General features: G+C 39.0%; 1 protein-coding gene across 2 annotated transcripts in view; it reads right to left on the bottom strand.

Moving 5' to 3' along the window:
- The window catches only part of DCLK1 (doublecortin like kinase 1), a 474,120-nt gene that overhangs the window by 163,508 nt on the left and 283,928 nt on the right, over nucleotides 1-26,684 (bottom strand). For both annotated transcript variants that reach the window (XM_089690856.1, XM_089690855.1), the window contains exon 6: nucleotides 19,175-19,269. In XM_089690856.1, the coding sequence (XP_089546982.1) occupies nucleotides 19,175-19,269 (95 nt within the window). The remainder of the gene's footprint in view (nucleotides 1-19,174; nucleotides 19,270-26,684) is intronic.

The raw sequence follows: 26,684 nt of genomic DNA, 5'->3' as shown, positions 1-26,684 counted from the left end.
ATAATGTATTAACTGCTGGCTAGATCTGAGATCATTTTTACTAGATCTTTAAAGAAAAACCACATTTAAAAAAAAAATAAAATAAAAATAAAATAATATTATACAAATTAATATAAATGCTCATATCCATTTTTCACACAAGCGGATAAGGATCTTCAAAAATAATATGTTTCAAAAATCCTTGCAAAGTACAATATAAAGTTGAACTGAAGGGGCTTGATTCTATATGAACAAAAGGGCAATCTCACTTTAGAAATAGACTAATCTTAGGTTTAAGACATACTCTAAAGCAGTGTTTCTCAAATTGTGGTCCCTAGATTTCTGCAGGTCCATTAAAGGGAAAAAGGTAGCATCTTGTCATGCTATTATAATCCTGAAGTTAGTAATGTTGTTGGTGGTGCTTAGCGGCAGCTAGAAGAAGTGAAATGTTGGCTGTAGTGGCTCCCCTAGCTCTGCCAGGACTAAATATGGATGACAGTAGGGGAAAGCCTATTGTAGGCTCCAAGGGGTTGATTTACAGAAACTAGAGAGTGCAAAATCAGGTGCAGCTCTGCATAGAAACCAATCAGCTTCCAGGTTTTATCTTCAAATCTAAATAGAACAAGCTGAAGTTAGAAGCTGATTGGCTACCATGCACAGCTGCACTAGATTTTGCACTCTCCAGTTTTAGTAAATCAACCCCTAAGCGTCTACAGCAGTGGTCCTTGGTGCTATTTTCTCAGTGCCATTGTCCAGATTAGACAAATGGTAGAAAGGAAGGAAGGACAGAACAGAGGCATTTCACAGAGGACCTAGTTCAGGAGCGGTTTTAAAAGTAAACATATGTTCTGGAAAGAAGTGGAGCATATTAAATTGGAGGGCACAATGATAAATAATATAGTAAAACATAATGGAAAATAAAGCAGCTGGGCAGCATAAAAAAATTAGCTTAGAGGCAAGAGAAAAGAGTGAGAGAAAAAGTATTGTATAAAGTAGAGGCAGCTGTACAAGACAGAGCAAAGCACCTGTGTGCATAGCAAAGAAGCAAGGCACGACTAGCAATGCAGTAAAAATGAAAAGCAGCACAGGTCAGAAAATAGTATGATAATAAAGAGTGAGGCATCACAGGTAAATGATAATGAGGTGTCAAAAATAGTCACATCCTCCTTTGTTAAGGTTGACATATGTATAGGTTGTACGCTACATTACTGACTTGGTTTAAGGCTCATAGACACAAACAGGGAAAGCCCAAATGCCACCAGCATCTGGCTATGCTCAGAAGGAACATGTTCTGTTGATATTCTTTGCAATACACTCTGCAAGAAAGCCAAGCTCATGTGAATGAAGCAGGACCACTGCTTATATGGTGTAATGAGTGCAATATGCAGAAGATAGACTGCGGTTTGGACAAGTGTCTACACAAACCCATAATGTTTCATAAACCGTAGAACTTTTAGAGCCACAGCTCTAAAGGAATGTGTTCTTGCTGCCGAGAGAAACCAACCAGCTTCCAAAGATCATTTTATTATTGTAGGTTTGAAAAGAAATTGAAAAATCTTCATTAATATGTGAAAAACACTTTATTCTAGATCTACTGTCTTTGAATAAGAAAATTATTCTAGATCCACTGTCTTTGGATAAGAAAAGTATTTTTTGATCTTTATCTAAGCACTTTTGAAAGAGAACTCCAGGCGCAATACATTCAGTACTAAACAGGTGAATGATGGAGGAGATGGGAAGCAGGGGATCATTAAAATATATAAAATTCTCACAGGTTTAATCACAGCTACAAGGCCATTATTTATAGAGAAGTGGGAAAGGGATTTAGAAGTAATAATTGATGAGGGAAAACAAAAGAAAATATATAGCTTAATTCACGGGAATGTAAATATGAAGGAAGTGGAAATGAATTATAAGTGTTTAGTAAGATGGTATATTACACCGAATGTAGCGCATAGAATAAGTGGAGACAACTCACCATTATGTTGGCGGGGATGTGGAGAGAGAGGTACAATGAAACACTTATGGTGGGAGTGTCACAAAATTCAAGAACACTGGGAGGGCATAGTGAATATAATTCAGGAAATAACAGAGGTAAATAGGACCCTGAGACTTGCCTTCTTTTTGGTACCACGTTTTCGGTTAAAAAATATAAAAAAACTGGATTATTGTATTATTTAAATGCAGCTAAGGGACTGATACCCAAGTTTTGGAAGAAACAACAGGCACCGAAAATAAAGGACTGGGTAGAAAGAGTGGAGAAGATATATAGAATGGAGGAACTTTCCCATATGGAGGAAGATAAAATAGAGGTATTTCGTACAAGTTGGGAAAAGTGGGTACAGTTTAAAGATTCAGAGGTATACCTAGAATAAGTGAAATAAGGAAAAGAAGGGGAAGGGGATAAATATAGTACAGTATAATACCAGTAATAGCTAAGGTTCAGGATTTCTAGAATGAAGTTAAAAATGCATAATCAAAGGGTGTGGGGGGGGGGGGGATAGGTAAAGGGAGGAGTAAAAGGTCACAGAGATTAAGGTTATTTCTGGGGAGTGTTATGACAGAAATGTGTAATGTATACTGTCTGTTTTATTAGCTTTTGTACATTTAATATGATGATTTGAAAACAATAAAATATTTCAATAAAAAAAAACAGGTGAATTAAAGGGGAACTTTGTTCCGCCCTCCCCATAAAACATTTTTTACCTGCCTGCCTGCAACTTCTCACAGCCAAGTGTACATTCTTGGCATGCCTTGGTGCCAGGATTAATAAGGTCTTGCGCACCGGAATTACGTTTTCCCAGCCTGGCCAATCAAGCTGGCCAAAAATGCCATACTTAGCATCTTTGGTCATCTTTTCACAGAGTTTGTGACAACCACCCACATCTCCTCCATTTAATGTACACCTGTGAAAGACTTATACAAGGTTTTTACAAGCCTTTAATGCCCCTAAAGAAAACCTTATCAATAGCGTATGTTTTTTTTTTTATTTTGATAGAGTGGGGAAATAAGAGCCACCTTCAAGCATTGGATTCCTTGCTGACAAGAATCACCAAGATAGAAATAATGACAAGCTTTACAACCATCACTAGAATAAGAGATGAAAGTAAATCCTCCAGTAGTGAAATCTGTCCTGGTGGTAACTCTTTAAGGGGGAATCCCCCTGAAATCAGAGCTTTTCTCTCCTTTCCTGTTGCATCTCTGAACATGAAGTCAAAACAGATATCTCCCACAGGGCACAAGGAGCTATACAAACTGATATGAGTTTTAATCCTTCAGTACCTTCAGTACTCTATTCAAAACTAAAAAGAAAAGGTAGAGGTTAAAGTTATAAACCCTTACCTATACCCAGTGAAGTGACTGGGCTCAGGTGACACACAGAGATGAAACTAATCATATATAAGTTGTACCTATTTACCTGTAGCCATTTGCCCAGTACATTGCTGTAAAACTCAGAGATTAAAAGGATTTCCGCAGACTTACAAAGCAGGGGGCGGGGAGCTGCAGTTACACACTGCACAAAATCTCTGAGAGCTGATTGGAGGGAAGAAAAACACTCCCCCTCACACAGCAAACAGGAACAGAACTGAGGCTGTCAATTACAGGTTGGAGGTCCCTCCCCTGTCACCTTTTTTCTTTTGGTGTCAGGAAAACTTGTCATGAAGATTGCAGAGGAATGTAGTAGCAGACAGAAATGACACTTAGTGCTTTGGAGAGAGGCAAGTAAACACTATAGGAATAGTGCTTTGTTCAGATTTCATGTCTGAGGTATACAAACACTTTAACCATAATCTTCAAGAGGAATAAACATAATTTGACATCCTGTTCTGCTCCCCCAGTACTCAGAGTGATTGGAAAACATAGGATGGTAAAAGAAAGGGAAGGAGTGGGGGACATACAATCAAGGCTAGACATAAGTAACAGGAAAGTGGGGGTATTTTAGTGTTGCTTTTGCTGGCACACATACAAGGGTGGGCACAGGTACGATCATTCACATTGTAATAACTCCCAGACATGCAGTTCTTTTATTCAGATGCAGCTGTAGCTTTTCTTGCTTGGATACACCAAGCACTGCGGTCACATTCCCCTGCTGGATTTTCAATGGGAATAAACAATTCCCAAAAGGGGAAACGTTACCATATTGCCTGGCATAAAGCCCATTTAGTGAAGTTACGGCTGCAGCATGAACAGGTGAGTCTCTTAGGGTGTCCCTGAGAGATGAAACCCAGTGGGACTTGCCCTGTAAATTATGCATAAAGACTAAGCTGATTTAAAATGGAACATTTTGCTTTACTAATATGTCTCCAACATATATACCTGTCATCAGGAAACTCTTCAGAGCTACTTTATAGCCTATGCACATTATTAACACATAAAACAAACAAGCGCAAAATAAAACTTTGACAACAAAGATTTAATTTTAAAACTTTTCAAGTGTTTAAATTGCAACAAAATCTCATTTATGCTAGAGGGCACAATAAAGGCTGCATGTTCCCATCTGGCTAACCAGTGCTGACACACACATCTGCCATTACAACCTTAACATCAAAGTCTGGCACCAAGAACTCTCTCAAATCTGTGTTTCAACATGTCAAAACAAATGGGTCGGCTGAGCAGACCTTCCACATCTGAAGCAGGGAAAAATAAACCCTTAATGGAAAGGAAACAAATCCTCGAAATTGGGGCATGCATTCCTTAATAAAGGGAACATAGTCTCTGTACAGGCACCGGTTGCTAAGCAACCACACAGAGCATGCTATCGGTTACACATACTTCGCGCTGGGTTTATTTTTATAGAATACTTAGCTAATGATGGCAGGAGCTGGAGATAGTGCAGTTTCCATGTTAAATCACCACTTACATGAATTAAACTCACACGAACATTCTCTAAGTTGAAATAAACCTTCGCTAACAAGTACAGCCCTGATCTACACATGCTGGAAACCGCCATTCTGTGTACAGCGGTAATATTCAGAAGAAGAAAGCATAAGTAGGCAAATAAACAGCTTAAAGAAGCAACTAAAATGTATTTATATCTGGCATATGCTGTATTTGTCAGATGCAAATCTACTATTTTGTTAAACAAGATGGCCCTGGTTTAGCTAATGCATTCCTTGCACTGAAATTCCACCCTGAAAATCAAGAGAGTCTGTTATAGGATAGAACCAAATAATCTGTTCCTTGTACTAGGCTACTGGATATGAAGAGGAGGGTTGTCTCGGTCATTTATGGTCCCCAAAACATATTATTATGGCAACAAGGGTGTAACTTTAGCCATAGCAATCCATAGCAATTGCTATAAAGCTTGAAGGAATAGGGGTTCCAGCACTGGCACTGTCTGGCTACCAGGTGCGGACTGACAACTCATGGGGCCCCCGGGCAATAGGGGATCATGGGGCCCCTGTGTCCTTGTCCAAATGCAAAAAAGCCTATGAAAAAGGTACCAGGGGCATCTCATGGGGCCCCCTACTGACCCCGGGCCCCCGGGCAGTGCCCGAGTTTCCAAATGGTCAGTCCGCCCCTGCTGGCTACATAGTCATTTATGAAGGTACCAATAGCATTTGACAAGAAATTTAGATACAGCGTAAACATAGCTTGGAAAGGAAACTCAATACAATTAATTTGCAATTATTGTTGTCATTACAGGCATTGTCTTTGAGACAGAGATTAGAGGGGCAGGAGGAGCCCTTGTTGGTTTTGCTATGGGGCCCCATCCAACATACAGTAATTATGGCCCTGTATAGCAATTCGATAGTAGTACCTACATTCCTTTTTTTCAAAACTATTCAGCACACACAGTCGCTGCCTTGATGCATTACTATGTAGATAGATTGCCTTGGCTCCTCAATACTACTGGGCCCCACATCAGCTCTATGGTCCATAGCTACAATGAAATCCCTGTGGTCTGCCCCATTACACACCTCAATAACACTACTACATAATGCAATTTTCAAAAACCCATACCGCTTTCCAAATAAGACTGAATAACCAATTTGGCCCCCGCCCCTTCTAATTTGTGTACGCTGGGCTTGAAAAACAGAAGGAAAGGAACAAACAGGAAGAGGTCTCCTAAACTATTACATTTATCAGCATGAATTCAAAGCTCTGACTATCTGCAGTAATTTATTCTTTGAAAAAAAATTGAGACTTGCGCTTCTTAACTCCTGATAGCCATTTTTCAATTTAATTCTTTCAGTCAGCTTGCTTGAAAGCTCAGACACAAAGTAGCAGGCATACTGTGACAGGCAGCTAAAGTATTGCTTTGTACCCCTTTCATCTTCAGGAATAAAACGGTGTTCACAAGGAGCTGTGTGGACAAAGAGTTCAACAGCAACTCTGCAAAGATTCCAGAAAATATAAGTAGCATCTCCACAGAGTCCATTAGGTTGATATATATTTAATAAGGTTATCTGACCATGCAGGTATGTTTAAATGATAGAGAATGATAGCGTTCTATCTATCTATCTATCTATCTATTTATCTATCTATAGTATCTATCCTGACACCTGAACCAGATGCATCAAGCTTCCGTATCACATGATAGAGCAATAAAAAAGGCATGTCCATATTATCCCACAGTAAAGTGGGATTTTATTGATAATTACCCCAGAAAAATATTGATTAGACACTTTTCTGTGATGTATAAAAATAATAGTAATATTTTATTCTAAAAATATTAAAATTCATATTTTTATAATAAAAACACTCCAAGTACATATTGTGTTCATACAGAGTCTGATTGTTTAATTATATGAGATTGTAAAGCACATGACATTAAAAAACTAAACATACAATAAAAAAAACTAGCAGACATACGTTGGATGAAAATTCGCAGCGGTCTTTATAATTTTTTTTTTCCCACAAAAGCAGTCAACATACCATTTGATATATCAAATAAATTTTATTAAATAAAGTAATCAACTATCTTTTATATGCATCAGAGAAGAGTGTCTAATCAATATTTTTCTGGGGTAATTATCAATAAAATCCCACTTTACTTTTTTGGGGTCTTTTACTGAGATCTGCATTTTTCATCACTGCATAGTGTATCTGTTGAACAACTCAGAAAATTGTACATAAAATGCCGCTTTCAAAGCAGTCGTATGATAAATTCGTAAGTACACAGCAATCGCCTGAAATTACTTGAAGGGACAAGCACAAAAATATTTGCTGTACGATACCAGATCATACGATTTTCATCTAACCATTAGAGGTTTCCTTCAAAAATACAATACAAATACATTACATCACTTCCTAATTTCTGTTGTACGAGAATTTTTGTAACTTTAGTAACCTCTTCACTTTCGATATGAGACTAGCATGCAAAAAAAAAAACCAGACAATCATTCTTCCGATATTTTCAATGAGTACATGGAGCTTTATTGTTCCTAGACCCCATCCCATAATGAAACCATTAGGGCCTGTGTCTATGGGGTTTTGTTTGCCTTAGACATACTCTGCATTCCCACACAAAGTCTATGGTAATGCAAACTTCCCTGAAGCAGGTCAAATGTAGATCAGAAGGTGGTCAACTGCAGGTCAAATGCATCCAACATTATACCGGGGCTGTACTGCCCATGAGGCCAATTGAGGCAGCCACCTTAGTCAGGACTCACGGTGGAGGGAGGCGCTGAGGCCAGAGTGTAAATACCCAACACTCCATCTTTAGTGCAAGTTAAGTCCTGTATATGCTCAGACTGCAAGCTACACAGCGTTATTGGTCATCATGGTGCAGATGGCCACCTGGCTGCCTCAGACGGCATCTGCCCCCATCACTGCCCTGCATTATACTGTGCTAATGAATTCTTGCTAGACAGCCAATCTACACTTCAAGTTTAAGACAGTTTTTAAGCACACATAGATGTCTGTAGATAGGAATACCAAGGAATACTTGCCAACAACATTCCCTACATTGTACAGGAAATGTAAAAGTCTTCATATGAGGACTGTAGCTGGACAGAGTCTGTGCTACCTATTTATGAAAGCAATGAAGAAGAGAAACTTGGTATGAGATACAAGATAAAAATGATCCTGGATCGCTACCCCAATCTGTGCAGACCAGAATTGACATGATAAGTGCTTGTGGGTTACCAGTCCTTCCACCATAGGGATACCAGCTTGAATGCCTGAAGTGTCAGTCTGGTATCCTTAGGGATAAAACCCTTTGCGTCTTCAAAATTCAAAGAAATATTTAAATAAATCAACCTTCTTGAAGGGAGGATCAGTATTATGGGCTGTGCATAGCCTTTGTCATCTTAAATTGATATTTAAGGTATTAGTCACACAAAATGTATATGAAAGAATAATTTTTCGCACAGAACTCTTTACTAAGCCAGCCTAAGAACATCAGGCCCATTGTCCTAAAAGCACATGAAGCCATGATAAGTTAAAAAATTAGGTAGATCTGATCACTACCATTCATCCCCTAGCTCCCTTAGAAAACAAAATCGTTTTTCTAAGGTTTTGAATGATCAATGATATCGGTTAATGCATTATGTCTAGAAATTACTCCAATGTCCACATTGATGAAAGCCAATGGAGACTGTAGGACTAGTAAATGCATTCAGTTTGCACAACTTGAAGTCAGGCAGCAGGCTCCAGAAAGGACCACTGCTTTATGTGTGTGAGCAGCAGTCTCTCTGCAGAGGTTTGACATGCCACAACCCTACCCATCGCTGAGTCGGAGCTAGAGCCATGCATGTTAAAGACTGTATAAGCTTTGCTGATTGGAGAACTCTCATTGTGACTTGAGCCCACCAGGTCTATAAAGACCACTACTCACAGATAAAAGTAGTCCACTTTGTAGCCTGCTCCCTTCATCTAAAGATTGTAAAACAATGTTGGTTAAAACATTAACCAACGACAATGAGAATTTTAGCAATGTATGTTTTCCTGCTTGCTCTAGTTACCTGAATTTGTATTTAAGACAGATAACTCAGTCAGCACCACTTTATAAACATTATGCAACACTCTTCCCCTATGATCCCTAATGTGCTTTAAAGCAATATTGACAATATTTTAGTTCCTGGTTTGCATTTTATTTTTTTCTCATGAATAAATAGAATATTTAACATTCCAACAACCAGTTATAAAGGAAGCACTTTACACTGCAGGAAATACTATGAATTTTAATGTCTAATGGTTGGTTAATTACTGCCTTGAATTATATACATATCATTTACCCCAATAATTACACAGAAGTAAACCAGAGCATGCTTATTTCTGAAGAAAAACAAAAGAACGAGATTTATTCTTTGTTACTCTGCAATGGTTAGGCTCATAATTCATATGGCAAAGATGATGATAACTGTACACATTAAACAGGAGAGTAGAAGATGAAATAGTGGGAATTATGTTGCCATGGAAAGCACTAAAGTCCAGTTATCTCTGAGCAATCTGTGATCAAACAGAAATGGACTTAAGAGCTTTTTATATGTCACCCAGCTAGAAATGGTGAAATGTATGGAAAGGTACAATAGCTTTTTATTTCATTAACAAAGAAGGACTTTTGTGCAGAGGCGCACTCATTTCTGTAGTATTTAAAGATTTAAAAAATAAATCAAACCTTAATTGCTTGCCGAGGTTTCCAGATTAAATGGGCAAATTTTAAATGCATTTGTTTTAAAGACAAAATATGAATATTAAAAAATGCCATTACATCCAGTTACAATCATTCGAAAATTACATATTATATATTTAGATACAAATATTATACCTGAATCTATTTTGATATCGGCTTCCTGTTATCCCTTTTACAGCAGCACTCATTTGAATTTGGACTGGGTCAGCAATTTGAGCCAGTCGAGGCTCTATTACTTATAGGGAATATGCTCACAAAAAGAAAAAGCAGGTGGATGACCTTGTTAGTATGCTACTCCTGTCAAGCTGGGATGTGTCCTTGACCAGGATTTATTGCTTAAGTGCAGTGCATTTTACAGACACGTCTAGAGCCTGGCTGTGCTGTCTGGCAGGGGTACCTTTATCTTGTGTTCCTGATCTTTGGCATGTTGACTTGGGTTTCATATTCTTTCACATACTTAAACATACTATGGAACACATGACTGGTATTTTTCCCCCATCTTCCTCCATTCTCATATCTTGAATAACAATTACTGATGAAAACACCCATTCAACCCAGTTTTTCCAGCTGAACATAACAATTCTCTCCAATACACCTCATATTTATTATTTAACCATCTCCTACCATCTCCACTCTAAAAATACATCTGCATCCTTCCCTTCCCCAAGCCAACTACATCTAAAATGCTACTGCATACCCCCATGTCTCTTTTACTTGACTTTCTAACACTCTCCTCTGTATCTTCCAGAGAGACTGCGGCCATGCTAATCCATCCTTTACTTTGCTGCTGGATTTTTCCATTTCTCTTCTGCAATGTTCCTCTGTGTTAGCCCATCTATTGGCTGACAATTTCTCTGAACATTCACTCTATTCTCTGCAATTTGGACCCTACATATACTTTCTAATTCACAGGTGCCATCCCACATGGAGCTCATGACCTTTTTCTCTCCTCTACCTTAAACTTTCTCTCATAATACAACATCTAGAACCTCCCACAAGTCTCTCCTCTTCTCTAGAATTTCTCAAAAACTGTTCAGAGCTCTTACTTCTTGAAATCTTCAAACACACCCTCAAAAGCCTCAAATTTAGACACCCATACAATGAATGCCAAATTACTCTGTTCCTCATTGTTTTCTCATCTGCCAAGGCACACATTATCACCGGCTTACTCACTCTCTTACCTTTTGTTTCTATGTCTAAGCCCTGTAGATTGTACACTTGTGTGAACAGGGCCTTCCCTACTGTTTCTTGTTATTGCTGTGTTTTGAGAAACAACTGTATGTACTAGTCTTAGCAATATTGTATTCATGTAATTACCTCTACAACCCTCCCTTGCTGAATATACTACATTGTGCTGCACCACTTGAGCCTATAGTGCTATATAACAATTATAAAGTGTAAAATTAAAATGTCCATATATTGTCTACTTTCTGGCTTCGAAATGCCTTTTTGATTCTGTTGACAATTAGGTAATTTTTAGTGCAAACTAAATGGTCATAATGCAAAACCTGAAAGATCTTTAGGGCTTTTTGTCATTGCCATATAGTTCACCCACCATCCAGACATCCTTCAAGTGGATCTAGTACTGGACCTCCTTGAGACTACAGAGAGACTTTTACCTCTTTGTTGGGTCTACTCTCCACAAACACTACCACTAGGTTGCATGCACCATAGTCTTATGGTTATCCACAGCCTACCAGATGTAAGTCACTCCACTTTTTTTTCACCAAATGTTTTTTCAACCACTGAGGAATAATATTCATATATTACGACACAAAGACTTTCATGTCTTTCTTCTCTTTATATTTTTCAGTGGACAATTCTGAGTGTCTCTCACGCTCTGAACACCACTAAATAGGATACGGATTAAATAGGCAACTCTTTCTGCAGAGTAAAACAGGCATGGTGGGAAATCATAGGAGTGGCTATATCTGTCTACGTATGTGACTACTGTATGACTGCTTTTATTGTACATTGCACTTTTTGCCTTTGAGGTTGCAAGCGGGCCATGCATTGTACATTTGGGCAAAAATTTCTACCCGAGAGATATAGGTACAGCATACAGCCCACTTCCAAGCAGTCTGACAAAATGAATGACAAGATGAAATACGTATTGGTTGTTTGCAGATATACACACATCTGAGTGGTACATGTACCGGGACATATGCGCTGCCCCAAACACAAACAGTCACTTTACTGGCAATTTTAGTATCTACCAGAGAGAATTCAACTTCTCTTCTACTGCCGGTGAGCCAAAGTGGGAGCGCTGCAGCATCAGTTGGTGTGACTCGGCATTCCTTTGAATGATATGTCTTGGTACTATGTGCTTATGAATTCCCTTCATTGTAAGTGTAATTTTATCTTTTATACTAATTAAAGTGATTCTAACTGAAAAATCCAGTTCGCTCTCTTTCTGCTTTTATGATCCAAGTCCATGTCAAGTAAGATGACCTATCCAAGAATACTAAGGCTATATCTTATGTTAGACAAAACAGCCTCTTTTATGTCCCACTGATTGTGATTTCACCTTTCTTGACTTCCCTGTCTTTGGCACTAAGGTTTCTGTCTGCTATTACCCTTTCCAATTAAAGTGCCTTAGTAGCCAGCCAGGATGATTTTACTGGGGATGGGAATGGTAGATTGATGGGGCTTACACCTGAACAGAAATGAATCTCCAAGCAAAAAGAGGAAAACAAAAAAAAAGGTAAAACTAGTTTCAGAGAGGTGCACAGATAAAATGTGTCTAAGCTAAAATAACAGTAGACACATTCTCGTTCTTGCTTTTAGATGGGACTTTTACTTTTAAAGGTGAGATGCTTTAAAATGAGTCTTAACCAGGCTTGATGGTCCTTGCTTGTGGCAAGAAAGCATAATGTGAACATCTTTTTTAAAAGTAGGCTAACTTGGTAATGTTTATGTACAGATTTTCGAGAGACTTCAAACAAAAGTGTGTCCTGTTCAGTGGGTCACTTTGCGCCCAGGGTGAAAACATAAAAGCTGGAAACTGAATTTGCTTTTAGTTAGTATTGATGTTTGCAGTGTGTCATCCGAAACCGCAATAGAGATCTGTGCATTAAAGACAACAACTAGTAATAGCATGTCCACACAGATTACAGGGATGTGTGCATTCACTAAAAGTAAATGCTCTCAGTGCTAAACTGGGCTGGCCAGAACAATACAGTATTCAATTAGGGAGGCAGTGCAAAAATAATTATAGATATGGCATGAAACTGTCAGTAGCTGCAATCAGCTCAAAAAGTCTTGATCCAGCAGTGCTGGTGATGGACTTCTTACTTCCTCAGGACACTAAGCTAAAATGAGCTGTACAGAAGGTATGAGGGCATAGCCATTAGAGGGAGCTGGTCCCTACTGTTTATGTGCAGTGTCCAATCCTCTTGTATGCAGCAGTATGCCCACAGGTCAATAGTCTACAGCAGGGGTCTCCAAACTTTCTAAACAAAGGGACAATTTACTGTCCTTCAAACTTTTGGGGGGCCAGACTGAGGCCATTGGGAGAAGAAAATGTCATGGTGTCAGAGGGAGTAAACAGTGCTCCGTCATTGGTATTAGGGGGAGTAATAGTGCTCCATCAGTGGTATCAATGGGAGGAATAGTGTCCCATCATTGGTGTGAGTAGTAAGAATAGCATCCCATCATTGGTGTTAGTGGGAGGAATAGTGCCCCATCGTTGGTGGCAACGGGAGGAATAATGCCCCATGATTGGTGTCAATGGGAGGAATAGTTCCCCATCATTGATATAAATAGGGGGAATAGTGCCCCATTATTGGTATCAATAGGAGGAATAGTGTCCTTTTTGTCAGTGTCAGTGGCAGGAACTATGCCCCACTGTTGCTGACAGTGGGGCAGATAATGCCCCAAGGGCCACATAACAGCAAGAAAAGGGCCACATATGGCCCCTGGGCCACAGTTTGGAGACCAACGGTCTACAGCACTGTGTCCTTCAATGAACATGTAGAAAGATCATGTTTGCAAAACAACAGTTAATACAGCTTACATTTACTTGGAGACCATGCTAATCAAATACAACACTCCCCAAGAGGGCTATGTTATCAAACATAACTCCTACCTCTGGAAAATGAGATTGTACAGCCCCTTGAGTTCTACTCCATGAAGGGGCTTCTAAAAAGATCCTGTGAGACCTTCTTATGTTAAATCAAACAAGGGATAGTTAAAGAATATGCAAACCAAACATTTCACATTCCTGATATGTGCCTGTTCTCTTTATAATGCAAACCCAGTGTACTCTTCTCAAATGACCAGACTTATCCTGACCACCACCCTCTGCACGTTCTAATATCCTATCACTGGAAAGTTCAATGTTCTGCTGTTTCTCCTTGCCTAGCTCTTATGCAGATAGAAACAGAGGGAATGTGATCACTTATAAAATAAGGAAAAAGGGTATTTATAATGTTTTTATATCTATACACAAATGTTTTGCTTTTCATTTCTATTATAAACTGAGTGGATTGTTTTACAAGGTGATGGTTTACAATTACTGTAAAGTCTTATAAATACTAAGAACTTTTTGCTTGGGGACGGCAGGATGCTACTAATTTGCACACTACATGGAGTAATCTCATTCATCAACAAGAGACTTCTGGAAAGGCAGAAAACTGAAAAAAAGAAATGACACATTTTCTAAAATTTTTTCCTAAACCATATCACATGGAAATAGCTATTAACACAACATATTTATTTCCCGCATTAAGTGTTTTTTCCAAAGTTCAATGAGTTTTGATGGGAAAAAACATGGAAATTGTCATTTACTTTTGAAAATGCTAGTTGCCTGCCCTGTCATAAAGACCTCTTTTAATCAATACTTTGAGTCACTGACCTTTAAAAAGTATGCAGATAAAGATTTTATTCCTGATCTGCACTACTTGTTCCAGCCAAAAATACTGAAGCCAGTCAGTTGGAACAATGGTCAGGTCACTAGCATTTTCAGAAAAACGGCCAGAGATGGCACCCCTCATATTTCTCTTATGACAGGTTTTCTTTAAAGAGGAATTCCAGGCACTGTATAATATTACATAGTTACATTGGTCCAGTTGGAGCAATGTAACTATGCAAATACCATAGTTGGCCAATGTCCCTGGAAGCTGAAAATCACTGTAGTACACATTACTTTAGCGATCTACACTTGCTTCTAGGTCCCGTGCTGAGTAGCTGGCCTGACGCATTGTAAACACAGGCGACTGCCCTCTCAGCATGGGTGCCATTCAGAGAATGCTTTGCATTTTCAAAATGAATGCAAAGCGTTCTCTGATTGGATGAGGTGGAGACGTGGGGTGGTGATGTCACATTCTTCACCTTGTCCAATCAAAGCATCCACTGGTGCTCAAGCAGAACAGCCAACCTCCTGTACACAATGCATAAGAAGATCACTGGAGTAGTGGTGTCTACTTCAGCAATTCCCAGCTTCCAGGGGCAAAAGCCAAGTATGTTATATACTTCATTACATTGGTCCAAGCTGGACCAATATCACTATGCAAAAATATACCATGTCTGGAATTCTTCCTTAACTTCATTAACTTTATTGCTTGTGGTCTGTTAAATATTGCTTGGAAAGTGTTTTGACGTATCTGTTCGATGCATTCAGAAATGTACTTGTTGATCCTGCCAGAAATAATGTGCACTAACAACAACAGAACACCCCCCCCCCCCCATGTTATGTACATGAGGAAGGGCAGTGTTCTGTAGTCCTAACAGACTTCGTGTACTAGGGTGACAACACTGCTTAGCAATTGATACAGTAAAGTGAGTAAGTGTTGTCACTCTAGGAAAGGAAGTGTGTTACTGGCAGGAGCACAAGGTGACCTTCAGAAGCCTCTATTTATCTGTACTATATTTAGAAATCATAAATATAAGATCTATTTACACCAACACTACTGGTTACAGTTCTTCATGGAGGTAATCAATCACAATAATATTTTATTTTAATATTTTTATATTTTATTAATGCAACTTATCAGTAATAAAACCACATCAGTACATACAAAGGAAATTAAATGATTATACAAAACTAAATGCAGTATTTACTGTATTTATTTTATTAAAAAAGAAATACAATACTACCTAAGTAAAATCTCAGTAAGAGATTAGTAAAATAAGTATTCTATTGATATGAATAATTCTTAAAGCCTATCTCTAGGTGTTAAAGCGGTAGTAAACTCTACTGGGACACTTCTTTTCACAGGTAAGCTTATAATACAGCTTACCTGTAGGTACAAGGAATATCTCCTAAATGTGAATCAGAGTGTTTTTGTAGCTGGTGCTGTCACCGGTGCATGCGCTCTACAGGAACGGCTCATGCCATTACTTTAGAGCTTTGTGCAGCAGCTGTGACTCCCGTGTGCACGCATGGGAGTGACGTCATCACAGATAGGCCATTCGAGCGGCCAGAGCCTGCGTACACGAAAGCAAGACCAGGTTAAGATGGAATCCCTGTCAGTGTTGACAGCGCACCGCTGCGGGGTTTCCTTTAAAGGTGAGTCTTTCATAATATGCTAGTATGAGGTACATACTGGCACATCATGATATTGCCTTGGAGAGATACATTTTTAATTTTTTGTTTTTTGTTTTAGTAAAGTTTACTACCACTTTACGTTTTAGATAATGTGGGCAAGGGTTATAACATCTGTCAGGTTTTTTCTGCTATGTCCATACAGGGTAGATTTCCCCTGTCACTCTCTTACACCCCGCAACACAAGGTGTCACCAGAACAAAAATGAAGCAATGTTTAAAACAGATCCTTTTGATCGTATTTGTTTCTGTATGATTAGGGGACAGATACTATAAGGCATAATGGGGTGATGTGATCTGCATTTAGCTTCCTGGTCACCGGTTCTGCCCACTTGCTCCTACTTCTTGAGGTTCATTATTTGCTGAAGATCTAGTTCATGACAATGATGGGCCAGTATAGGCTTGGGAAGTAGGAAGAGGGTAACAGGACTGTTCACCATGGAAGGTGGTCAATAAGTACACATTAGAATGCCACAGAGGCAGGTTTCATAGGTTTTATTTAGGTACAAAGTCAAATATTATGACAAATGCAAGCAAAAAGTATTTCCCTTTCTATGGGTATAAGATATTAGAATAACTTTGGCTATTTCTTATGCTTTAGAGCATTTCTCTCAAAACTGCAGCCGGGCATCCACATGCAGCCCTTTGCTTGCCTTTATCTGGCCCATGGAGTACTATTACTCCCACTGACACCAATGATGGGACACCATTCCTCCCACTAATACCAACAATGGGTCAATACTCCTCCCAATAAAACCAATGATGCTACATTGTTTACTCCCACAGACGCCAGGGCATTTTCTACTTACATTGACCACAGACTGGACCCCCAGAGCCTGAAGGGCAGTAAAGTGGCCCTGTGTTCAGAAAGTTTGGAAAGCCCTGCTTTAGAGTTCGGAGCATGTTTCCTGACTTCTCATGCTCAAGTTCAAAGAGACTGCAATTTTTTCATTATTAAGTGTTGTCCACCGTATAAGTAGACAACTGTTTCAAACAAGCAATAACACAGAGTGGTATCCTGTTCCCAAATGCCCATGGTAACTAAACAGCAGACTCATGCCTTGGATGATTTAATTCATCGGAATGATTAATCCAACCATACAGATATGACAGTGTTTGCAGAGCTAACTGACATCTAAATGGACAGTTTCCTTGTGCAACACCCCGTCATGTCCTAGCGAAATGAGGTGATTTCAAGTCTTTCTGAAACTTTTAACTGTCTTGTATAGCTATGTATACATTTTTTTTTTTGTTTACAAACGATTTTATTGTACATGAGTAGACAGTAAAACAACAGCACAGCTATGTATACATTTTAACCATACTGTATGTTCTGCAATCATGCCTTATTCTCATCAGTTGTTTATTTCTTAATAGCTTATCTAATGCTAATTGTTACTTATACAACCTCCTTTCCAACAGATGTAACACAAGTAAACTTAACACAGAAGTTCTAGAGCATGAGAGAGTCATTGCTGAGAAGAGTAATCCAACCTCCCAACTGGATACTCTTTAGCATTTCAGATGAATAAATTAGAAAACAGTGCTGACATAACATGTGGGTTACCATTGTGGGGCTCTCCTTTTGAAATTGCTAGTTTTCTGTTATTTTGATACCAAGTCTTCAAGGCCAACTCATTGGTCTTGAACAAGTATGCAGATCAGGAATTTTGATTGACCCCATTTGGCTGTGTATGTGTTCTAAATGAATGATTCAGAAAGTATGGAGATTAGAGACAACCAAGCAACTAGCATTTTCAGAAGGTCAGCAGACCATCCTCCATAATTCTCTCAGTAAAGGTTTCTTTTATTAGCAATAAAAAGAACAACTACATTTTACTAAAATGTTGTTGTGTTATATAAAATGCAAGAGGAATGTTTAATGGTTCGCCAGTGAAATGGAAGCATTTTAAGCAGATGTTCTGTACTATCTGTAATAAAGCAGCAATGCTTTACTAAAATACATTTCTCAAGTTTATGGTCCACTGCACCTGTGCCAAAGCATTACTGTCCAGGTGCGCTGGGTTGTCTAGCTTGCCTGCCCGTATTTTGGAATAAACACGGCTATGTTATAAGCAGGACTTAACTTAAAGGCAGAGTTTCACCCAACTTGAGGAAAGAGAAAGTTGGAGTGGGGCTTATAGTTAATTAATGCTTCTACTTTTTTTTCTTCTGAAGATTAGATGTTGTTTGGTATATTTATATACTACCAAACACACACAATATACAGACCTCATAGAACAAAAATCCCTACCCCATAGGGGCTTACAATCTAATCACTTTTGCAAAGGCATACAAGCACTAACATGAACACTCAATGGCCATGTTGGTCAGAAGCCAATTTACTAGTAACTTTTTTGAATTTTGGAAGAAAATTGGAATAACCAGAAGAAATTAAGTACATATGAAAACCAGATCATCCATTTGATACACTATAGTGCACTAAAAGCAAAATCACTAATCACTTTCTCGCAGGCATACAAGCACTTACATGATCACTCTAGGGCCATGTTGGTCAGAAGCCAATTTACTAGTATCTTTTTTGGGTTTTGGAAGAAAACTGGAATACCCAGAAGAAATGAAGTAAATACAGCAACCAGATCATCCATTTGATACACCTACACTGCACTAAAAGCAAAATAGGAATTTTGTTTCTATAAGCAACAAAACCATTTAGAAATTTTAGATGATTTGTCTTTTAGTATTAATAAATTGCAGATCTTTACCTAAAAATACTTAGATGAATTACGATAAAATATGATGATAAAGTAGTTTCGGGCACTTGCAGTATTACAATTTTTATTATGTTTCTGGGAATAAGTAGCTAAAAAAATCATAACAGTATAATGATTTCCCCGTCTATTGCACTTGTACTCTTGTAATATATAATCTCCTCTGAAGATATGATGTCTAACTGACACATTAAGGTCAACTGAATAATTGATCCTTCTCCTTCTGGCAGAATACACTCCTGAATGACACATGACAGTGCCAACAGGAAGCAATGTACTGAAAGTCATTTAATCAAAAGACACCGAGAGGCAGAAAAGCGATAAAAAAGGAGAACTGTACCCTCTGTTTGCGCAGGCTTCCCGGGCTGGTTGGTGATGGGCTTGGTGATTTCCCAGAGCGAGGAGTAGAAAGCTGGCTCCCCGGGGTCCCATTGACTGAGCAAAAGAAATTGAAAGAAAGAGTTAATTATAAAAAATTCACAGTCCTTATCAGAACGTCCTTCACATCATTGAATGTGCACATAATGTGTTATTGTGACTTTACTGTACTCAATGTACAACACACAACCATTTGTATATCATTCCATTGAAAAGAACCACTGCAGTCTGTACAGCAATAGAGGGAAGAGGAGAATGCTAAGCTTTTATCCCAGCAAAATCAATGCTGCATAACACTCCGCTCTGGACAAATGAAATCGTCTGGATGCCAGCACTGCCTGCAACACTGTTCAGCTTCAGTGATTTATAGAACTGTCAAAGCCAAGTGCATCCGTAACTTGCCTGTAACTTTACCCAGACTAGAGGGTGAAGGGGCCACTCTTACACAATTATAATACACTTATTAACATTACAGGAGGTCATATCACCCAAGTATATAGGGTCACTATGTCAACCTAATGCATATGCATCTTAAAATACAATATATGTATTACACTGTACAAATACATCTTAAAACAATTATTTAAACATAATGCAAGTATGAAATAGAAATACAATATTAATTAGCTACATGAACTGATTAGCTGACATTGATCTATGCTGCTGCTCATTTCATTTAGTGAGTGCAATGATTATATGACTTACATTTCTAATAGCCATTGACTTGCTATTAATGCACTAATTCATGGCATTGGCTACTGAATACTCTAGCAATTAAAAATAAATATCAGCTAAAACAACATCACCAGTAACAGACTTAATGAGAATGATGATACAAGATGATAACGTTGCAGAGGATGATATTCACAACCACTGTTTGTTCAAGCTGGACTGTATTGATAATAATGAATTTTTATTTGTAGAGAATAAGGCTTTGAACTTACCTTCTATAAGCTCTAACATGGATAAGGCTTTTGTGATTAGACAGGTAGTATAAAAATAATTCAAACAACAATAAACAGAAAAACGAAAGGCTGCTTTGTAGTAAAAGAAAGAAGTGGCACAGTGGAAGAGAGGCAGTGATTAGTTATTGGAGACTATGCTGTTCATACAGGGAACAGTGTGAGATGCAGGATTCAGAAGCAGATGCTTTTAATGCGTAAGCCTGACGTCTTGCAGGCAGCAGTGGGAGGTGCAGGTGCTGTCTTAGGGCTACATCAAAGGTGTCAGTTAGGGAGAATGCTGCTGTTATTGGAAAGGAAAGCATCTCCCCACTCTTGCTCTCTCTCTATAAACCCCCCAAAGCCAAAGAAATTTAATAAGCTGTTGTGAATCATTATAGGGCTCTTCAGAGAGGGCAAAATACCAAATGACTCATCTGGAAATTGAAAAGACAATAACTCTTAAAAAAAAAAAACCAACACTCATGACTACTGAAACATCAAGAAAAAAAAATCCATTACAGTGACTCTTCACTGTGTTCAGGCTTCAATCACAATACTAAATGATAAAATTGCAATAACTGCCTTGTTGATTAGATTAGTGAAAAGATAAGACACAAACTGCATGAACATATACTGCACTGGAAGAATAATATCTAAGATGATTTAATACGGGAAAGAGCAAAGTGCACAGCAATCATTTTATTGAACTGTTCTTAATCTCTGTAAGGTCAGATCGGATTGATTCAGAAAAAAAGATCATTACTGATCTTTTAATTGTAAATAATAAGGCCATGTGTATTATATCTCATTTCCATTCAAATTGTCTGAAACGTAACTGGAAAGCTAAATAAAGGTATTGCAGGCAAATAAATAATCCTGTCCAAAATGAAAAATGACTGGGTAAACATAGCAATAGAAATGGCATTTATGAAGAGGTTCTTTCTCCTTAGGGCAAATAGCATTCAGTCAGCTGTAACATTTAGTGCCAATTATTTGCTACACCAATGCAATGGAGACGATTTACTAAAGGAGTCATTTTCAATAAAGTCTGCACCCACTTCAGACACCGAATCAAGTTTAGGGGAATTTATTATGCAATTAACACATGGGGGTTGATTTACTAAAATTGGAGAGTGCAAAATCTGGTGCAGCTGTGCATGGTAGCCTATCAGCTTTTAACTTCAGCTTATTCAATTAAAGTGTTAGTAAACACACAGTAGTAAAATCAGTCTGTAAAGAATGCTTTCTATACTCAATATGGGTCCTAAGGGGTTAATCCTCTGCATTGTGTAAAAAGGCTGTTTGATCCTGTCTTCTCTGATCCTCCTCTTCTTCCACTGTCCCCAATCTATCTGCTGATAGCACAGAGGTCTAGGAGTCACTCTGCACCAGGGGCAGACTGACCATTTGGAAACTCGGGCACTGCCCGAGAGCCCGGGGTCAGTAGGGGGCCCCATGAGATGCCCCTAGTACCTTTTTCATAGGCTTTTATGAGTTTGGGCAAGGACACAGGGGCCCCATGATCCCCTATTGCCCAGGGGCCCCATGAGTTGTCAGTCTGCCCCTGCTCTGCACATTGCTCAGTTTAGTGTGTATGGCTAGAGATTTTATTTTTGTCTTTGGCTGGGTGCATGTGATCAGCACAGGGCCAATCAGCACTGTCCAGAAAGAGGGTCAGGGGTCATGCAGCCTCATAGGACAGTCAGAGCAGAATGAAAACACCTCCTACAAGATTAATCAGTGCTCATCTGGACACTGATAAAAGTCACAAGACTGCTATATACTGCTGATGAGAAAAGGTATTTAGCAGTTTATATTTACTAAAATAAATGTATTTCCGTGTTATGTGTACTGTGGGAGACCAGATAAAGTGAATGTAGGGTATGGAAGCTGCTTGGTTCCTAAGCAGAGCTGCACCACATATTGCGGTTTTAATAAATCAACCCAGCTCCTTCATATAGAGAGTTTGGATGAAGTTAAGGTGATAACATACTATATGTCAGTCTGAAATGCAAGCTTAGGAAATACCGCTGTAAGGTATGTTGTGATACTTGAAGCCCAATAAGGTGAAATTTTGTATTTACGCAGAATAATAATGCAAAGACTATTACAGTGTTATGAATTCTTGCATTATCTATCTATTGAATTAACCAATGAAATACGTCACTTTAATTCCAGACTTTCTCCTTTCACTTGGTGGATATTACAACACTCTACAGATACCAAATATACTGTAACCCACATAGACTGATTAAATTAGAACTCTAGGAAAACTCCACCCTGTATGGCCTCCCACCAACTGAAAAGAGAGAAAACAGGAGGCGCACACCCCTAGTGCCTTATCCAAGGTTTAATAATGGTAAAAAGGGATGAAAACATACTCACACATGGCATAAATGTAAAGCTTAGTAGAACAGTAGAGGTGGCCATATCAATGGCAGGGTGTCCAACTGTCAGTGTGGTCGACCTACTGACGCGTTTCGGGGACGAGTCCCTTTCCTCAAAGCTGGTGACCGACCTGGTTGTAGGTCATACTATTAATAGCTATGGCTGAGGCCATGGAGAGCTTAGCTCCTCCCCTTGAGCTCGTTAAGGGAAGGGGGGGAGGGAAGGGTAACAGGAGAGTAAAATATACACATGAATGACAATTGAATTCCTGATGTGAACAAAATTATAACGAAAGAACACGTTTCCATCATTGTTGCAACCAATAATATATAAGAACTGCATATAAAATCGAAACAAGCAATTGAGAACGTATAAAAAAATGTTTTTATACGTCTTTAGTTGCTTGTTTCGATTTTATATGCAGTTCTTATATATTTCAGATATTTTCATATACTATTCCATATACTATTTCCCACATATGTTTGCGCAATGTCATTTTCATTATTTTATCAAGCTGTGGGATGTTCATCTTATTGGTTGCAACAATGATAGAAACATGTCCTTTCATTTTAATTTTGTTCACATCAGCAATTCAATTGTTATTCATCTATATTTTTTACTATCATGTTAACCTCCCCCCCCCTTCTTAATGAGCTTAAGGGGAGGAGATGAGCTCTCCATGGCCTCAGCCATAACTATTAATAGCATGACCCACAACCAGGTTGGTCACCGGCTCTGAGGAAAGGGACTCCGAAACGCGTCTGCTAGGTGACCACACTGACATTCGGACACCCTGCCATTGATATGGCCATCTTTACCGTTCTACTAAGCTTTACATTTATGCCATGTTTGTGAGTATGTTTTCATCCCTTTTTACCTTTATTAAACCTTGGATAATGCACTAGGGGTATGCGCCTCCTGTTTGCTCTTCTTTCAGTTGTTGATTTCCCTATCTGAGGAGGGCAGCATCTCCAAAAGGTTATCCATTGGCGATTTTAGTTCTGGTTCCTTTGGCTTTCCTTTGGCATTTGATCCCTGGAGTGCTGGAGAGCTTATTCTGTTATCCGGCCTCCCATCAACCTCCACATACAATTGTATTGTTTTAATAACACACATTTGGCTGGCCAGGCTGAAATCAGGTCCTGTAAAATAACTAGTTCCTTTTGGCTGTCTTTGCCATCCTATTGTCCCAGCTGACTGCCCAGGCTTAGGATGATACAACATGATCAGACGTCATACCCATACAAGCCACGCCAAGGCTGGAACCAGTGACGAGTTCCTTGCTATTGGTAGTCAGTACATACTTGAGCCCTTATTTACCTAATAGGTCATTAGAGCAGCCTCACAAGAAGAGCAAGGCATGCAAGGAAATCTGAAGGATTTTTCTGTTAATCCCCTTCCACATAAAATCAGAAGCAGAGGGTGCATGAGTGGCATTGCATTGAGTGATTGTGCACGCTGGAACTTTGTGTATTGCCTTAAACCTTTGCCATTTGTTGGTCGTTATTCAGCACTACAACTCAGGTCTCTGCTGTGCATACCTGACCCCTGTTAACCACCTATAGAGGTAACTCACATAGTGCCTGATCAACAGAGTTTTGTCAAAATGTATCTGCTATGTTGCATTGCCATTGTCTTGTTTACTGGTTCTTTGACCCTGGCCCGTATTTTGGATCACGCTTTTGTCTGCCACCTACCTCAGCCTTTCTGGCTATGCTTCTATCATTCAGACTTTGTACCACACCCAATTGTCCATCATGTCTGCACTTGACCTGGGTATCAGTCTGGTGACTCTGTAAACTGTCCTTTGCTCACACCAAAGCTCTTCCACAGCTCTAACATCTGCCTGCTTGTTGTTGGTTGCAGCCCCTGGCAACACAGAGGAGGAGATTGGCTAAAACTGGTGCACAAAGAATCTGGTGCAGTTGTGTACAGTAACCAATGGCTTTGACAATAAAACCTAGAAGCTGATTGGGTACTATGCACAGCTGCATCAGATTTTGTGTGCACCAGTTTTAATTAATCTTTCTCAAAAGGTCTACTGAACTCTGAGGTACACTAACCTTGACCCGGGTCTTCTTGCCTGCAAAAGTGCCCACAACTAAAGCATACTTATCTTCACAGTCTGCTCACTTTCGGGGATGATCAGGAGCCACAAACCAGCTTCATCACCCTGCCCAAGATCCCACCATGTATCCTCAAGAAAAATGGCAGGCACTAAGAATACAAAATGGAGCTTTCTCCTGCCCCCAGCTCTCCCTCCTCTACATCTGATGGGGACACCTTGGAAGCTTTTTACAGATCTACAAACACATATATTTCTCTTCTAACCAGAAGATGTTCAGGACAGAGTTGGGTGCTGTGGTGTATTTTTATGTACTTTATATGCTCATTAAGGTGGTTGTACACCTCAGATATGAACAAAGCAAATTCTTCTATAGTTTGTTCTGGTATCAATTAAGAGCACTAAATGTAATTTCTGTCTGCTACCTCCTTCCTCTGCTATCCGCATGAGTAACTCCTGACAAGTTTTCCTGACACCAAAATAAAAATGGTGACAGGGGAGGGCACAGTCTATGGCTGACAGCCTCTGTTCTGTTCCTGTGACCTGTGTGGAGGTGGGTGTGTCCATTCCCTCCAATCTGCTCTCAGACCTCTCCTCATTCATCTCCCTGTCCCCTGCTTTTCGGAGTTGAGAGATCCTGTGTAAACTCTGTACTTTGAATGGATGTATGGGAAAGAAAGTTATAGATAAACAGGTACAACCTTTTTAGGAGGATTTGTTTAAGCTCTGTGGACCACCTGAGGTCAGTTACTTCACTGGGAATTTGTAAGGGTTTACAACTGTGTTGGATGTTATGCTTTGCTGTTTTAATATACTCCTCTTTTTACATACTGACAGCCTTTTCCACCATCCAGATGTACTTGCACATCTAATCACTTATCTGCTTATTTTGCCAAAGCAGACAACCTAACACAAATGGCCACTTACCATAACAAAAAAAAACCTACAGAGGACCAAGGTCACCAGCCTGCTTTCCAAATTGAAAAAAAAAAACATTCTTAAGAGATCTGACTTTCTTACTATTGGACAATAAATCCCTAAGACTGGAATTCACAGTTCACACATTAGTCCAACATGTAGCAATGGCTGCCTGGACCTACATGACATTAAAAATAAAGAATATCTATTTTTTGAATTAAAAATTCAAACGGTTAAATTCATCATGATCTCTGAAAGAATTATAGTCAAATAGGATTCTGGGGCTACCTTCCTGAACACTTGGTAATCTTGGCCTAAAAATCATGGAAATGTGTATATGGAGGTCACAGTCTTTAAACCAACCTTTTGCTTTTACATTATTTACAAAAACTTCAGTCAAAATGAACTGTTTAACAAAAAAAAAAAAAAACTTGTCCACTGCACAATCAATAAGTAAAAACACTGTCTTGGGAGATTCAGTTATTGTCAAACTTGTTGCCGCCATCTTGTGTCTTATCCTGAATGTATTATACACTTCTTCCCTTCCTGTGACAATCATAAGTCACTTCTCTCTGCATATATTAATGGCTTAGGGAAGGGGGGGTGAGGAAAGGGGGGGAGGTAATTATAGATAGCTTAGCTCCTAACTTATCATAAAAATAAATAAATAAATACATATCAATAGCAGCACTATTTAGTGTGCTTAAGCTGGTCATGCATAGATCAAAATTCAGCTATTCAGAATTTCAATCCATGTATGTGCTAGCTGATAGTACACAAGTCAATCTATCGATCTACTATTGTACAATCAGCCTGTCTGTGTTTTCTCGATCAGTGCTGCTGGCTATAGTCAGCAACACGTATCACTGCATTCTGCTGGCAGGGGAGGTTCCCCTCCGGCAGAATACATTAGCTAAGCAGGAGTGATTCTCCCATCTACATCGAATGTGTGGATGGGGGATTTTTTTTTTTTTGTTCAACCCACTGGTTGAACAAAAAAAAATACTGAATCCTGTATGGCCTGCCTGGGATTGAACCCTTTGTGGAACGGAAGAGAGCACTTTAAAAAGTTGATGGTGCAGGTTATAAAGGTACTAGTATATTTACATGCCTCTGAAAGAAGGTTCATTTTAATGTTGCATCCTGGAAGAACAAAT

This window comes from Staurois parvus, unplaced genomic scaffold (assembly GCF_062004578.1).
Source record: "Staurois parvus isolate SC_StPar_1 unplaced genomic scaffold, SC_StPar_1.0 ptg000544l, whole genome shotgun sequence".
Classification (NCBI taxonomy): Eukaryota; Metazoa; Chordata; class Amphibia; order Anura; family Ranidae; genus Staurois; species Staurois parvus.
This window is presented reverse-complemented; position numbering and strand designations above follow the sequence as displayed.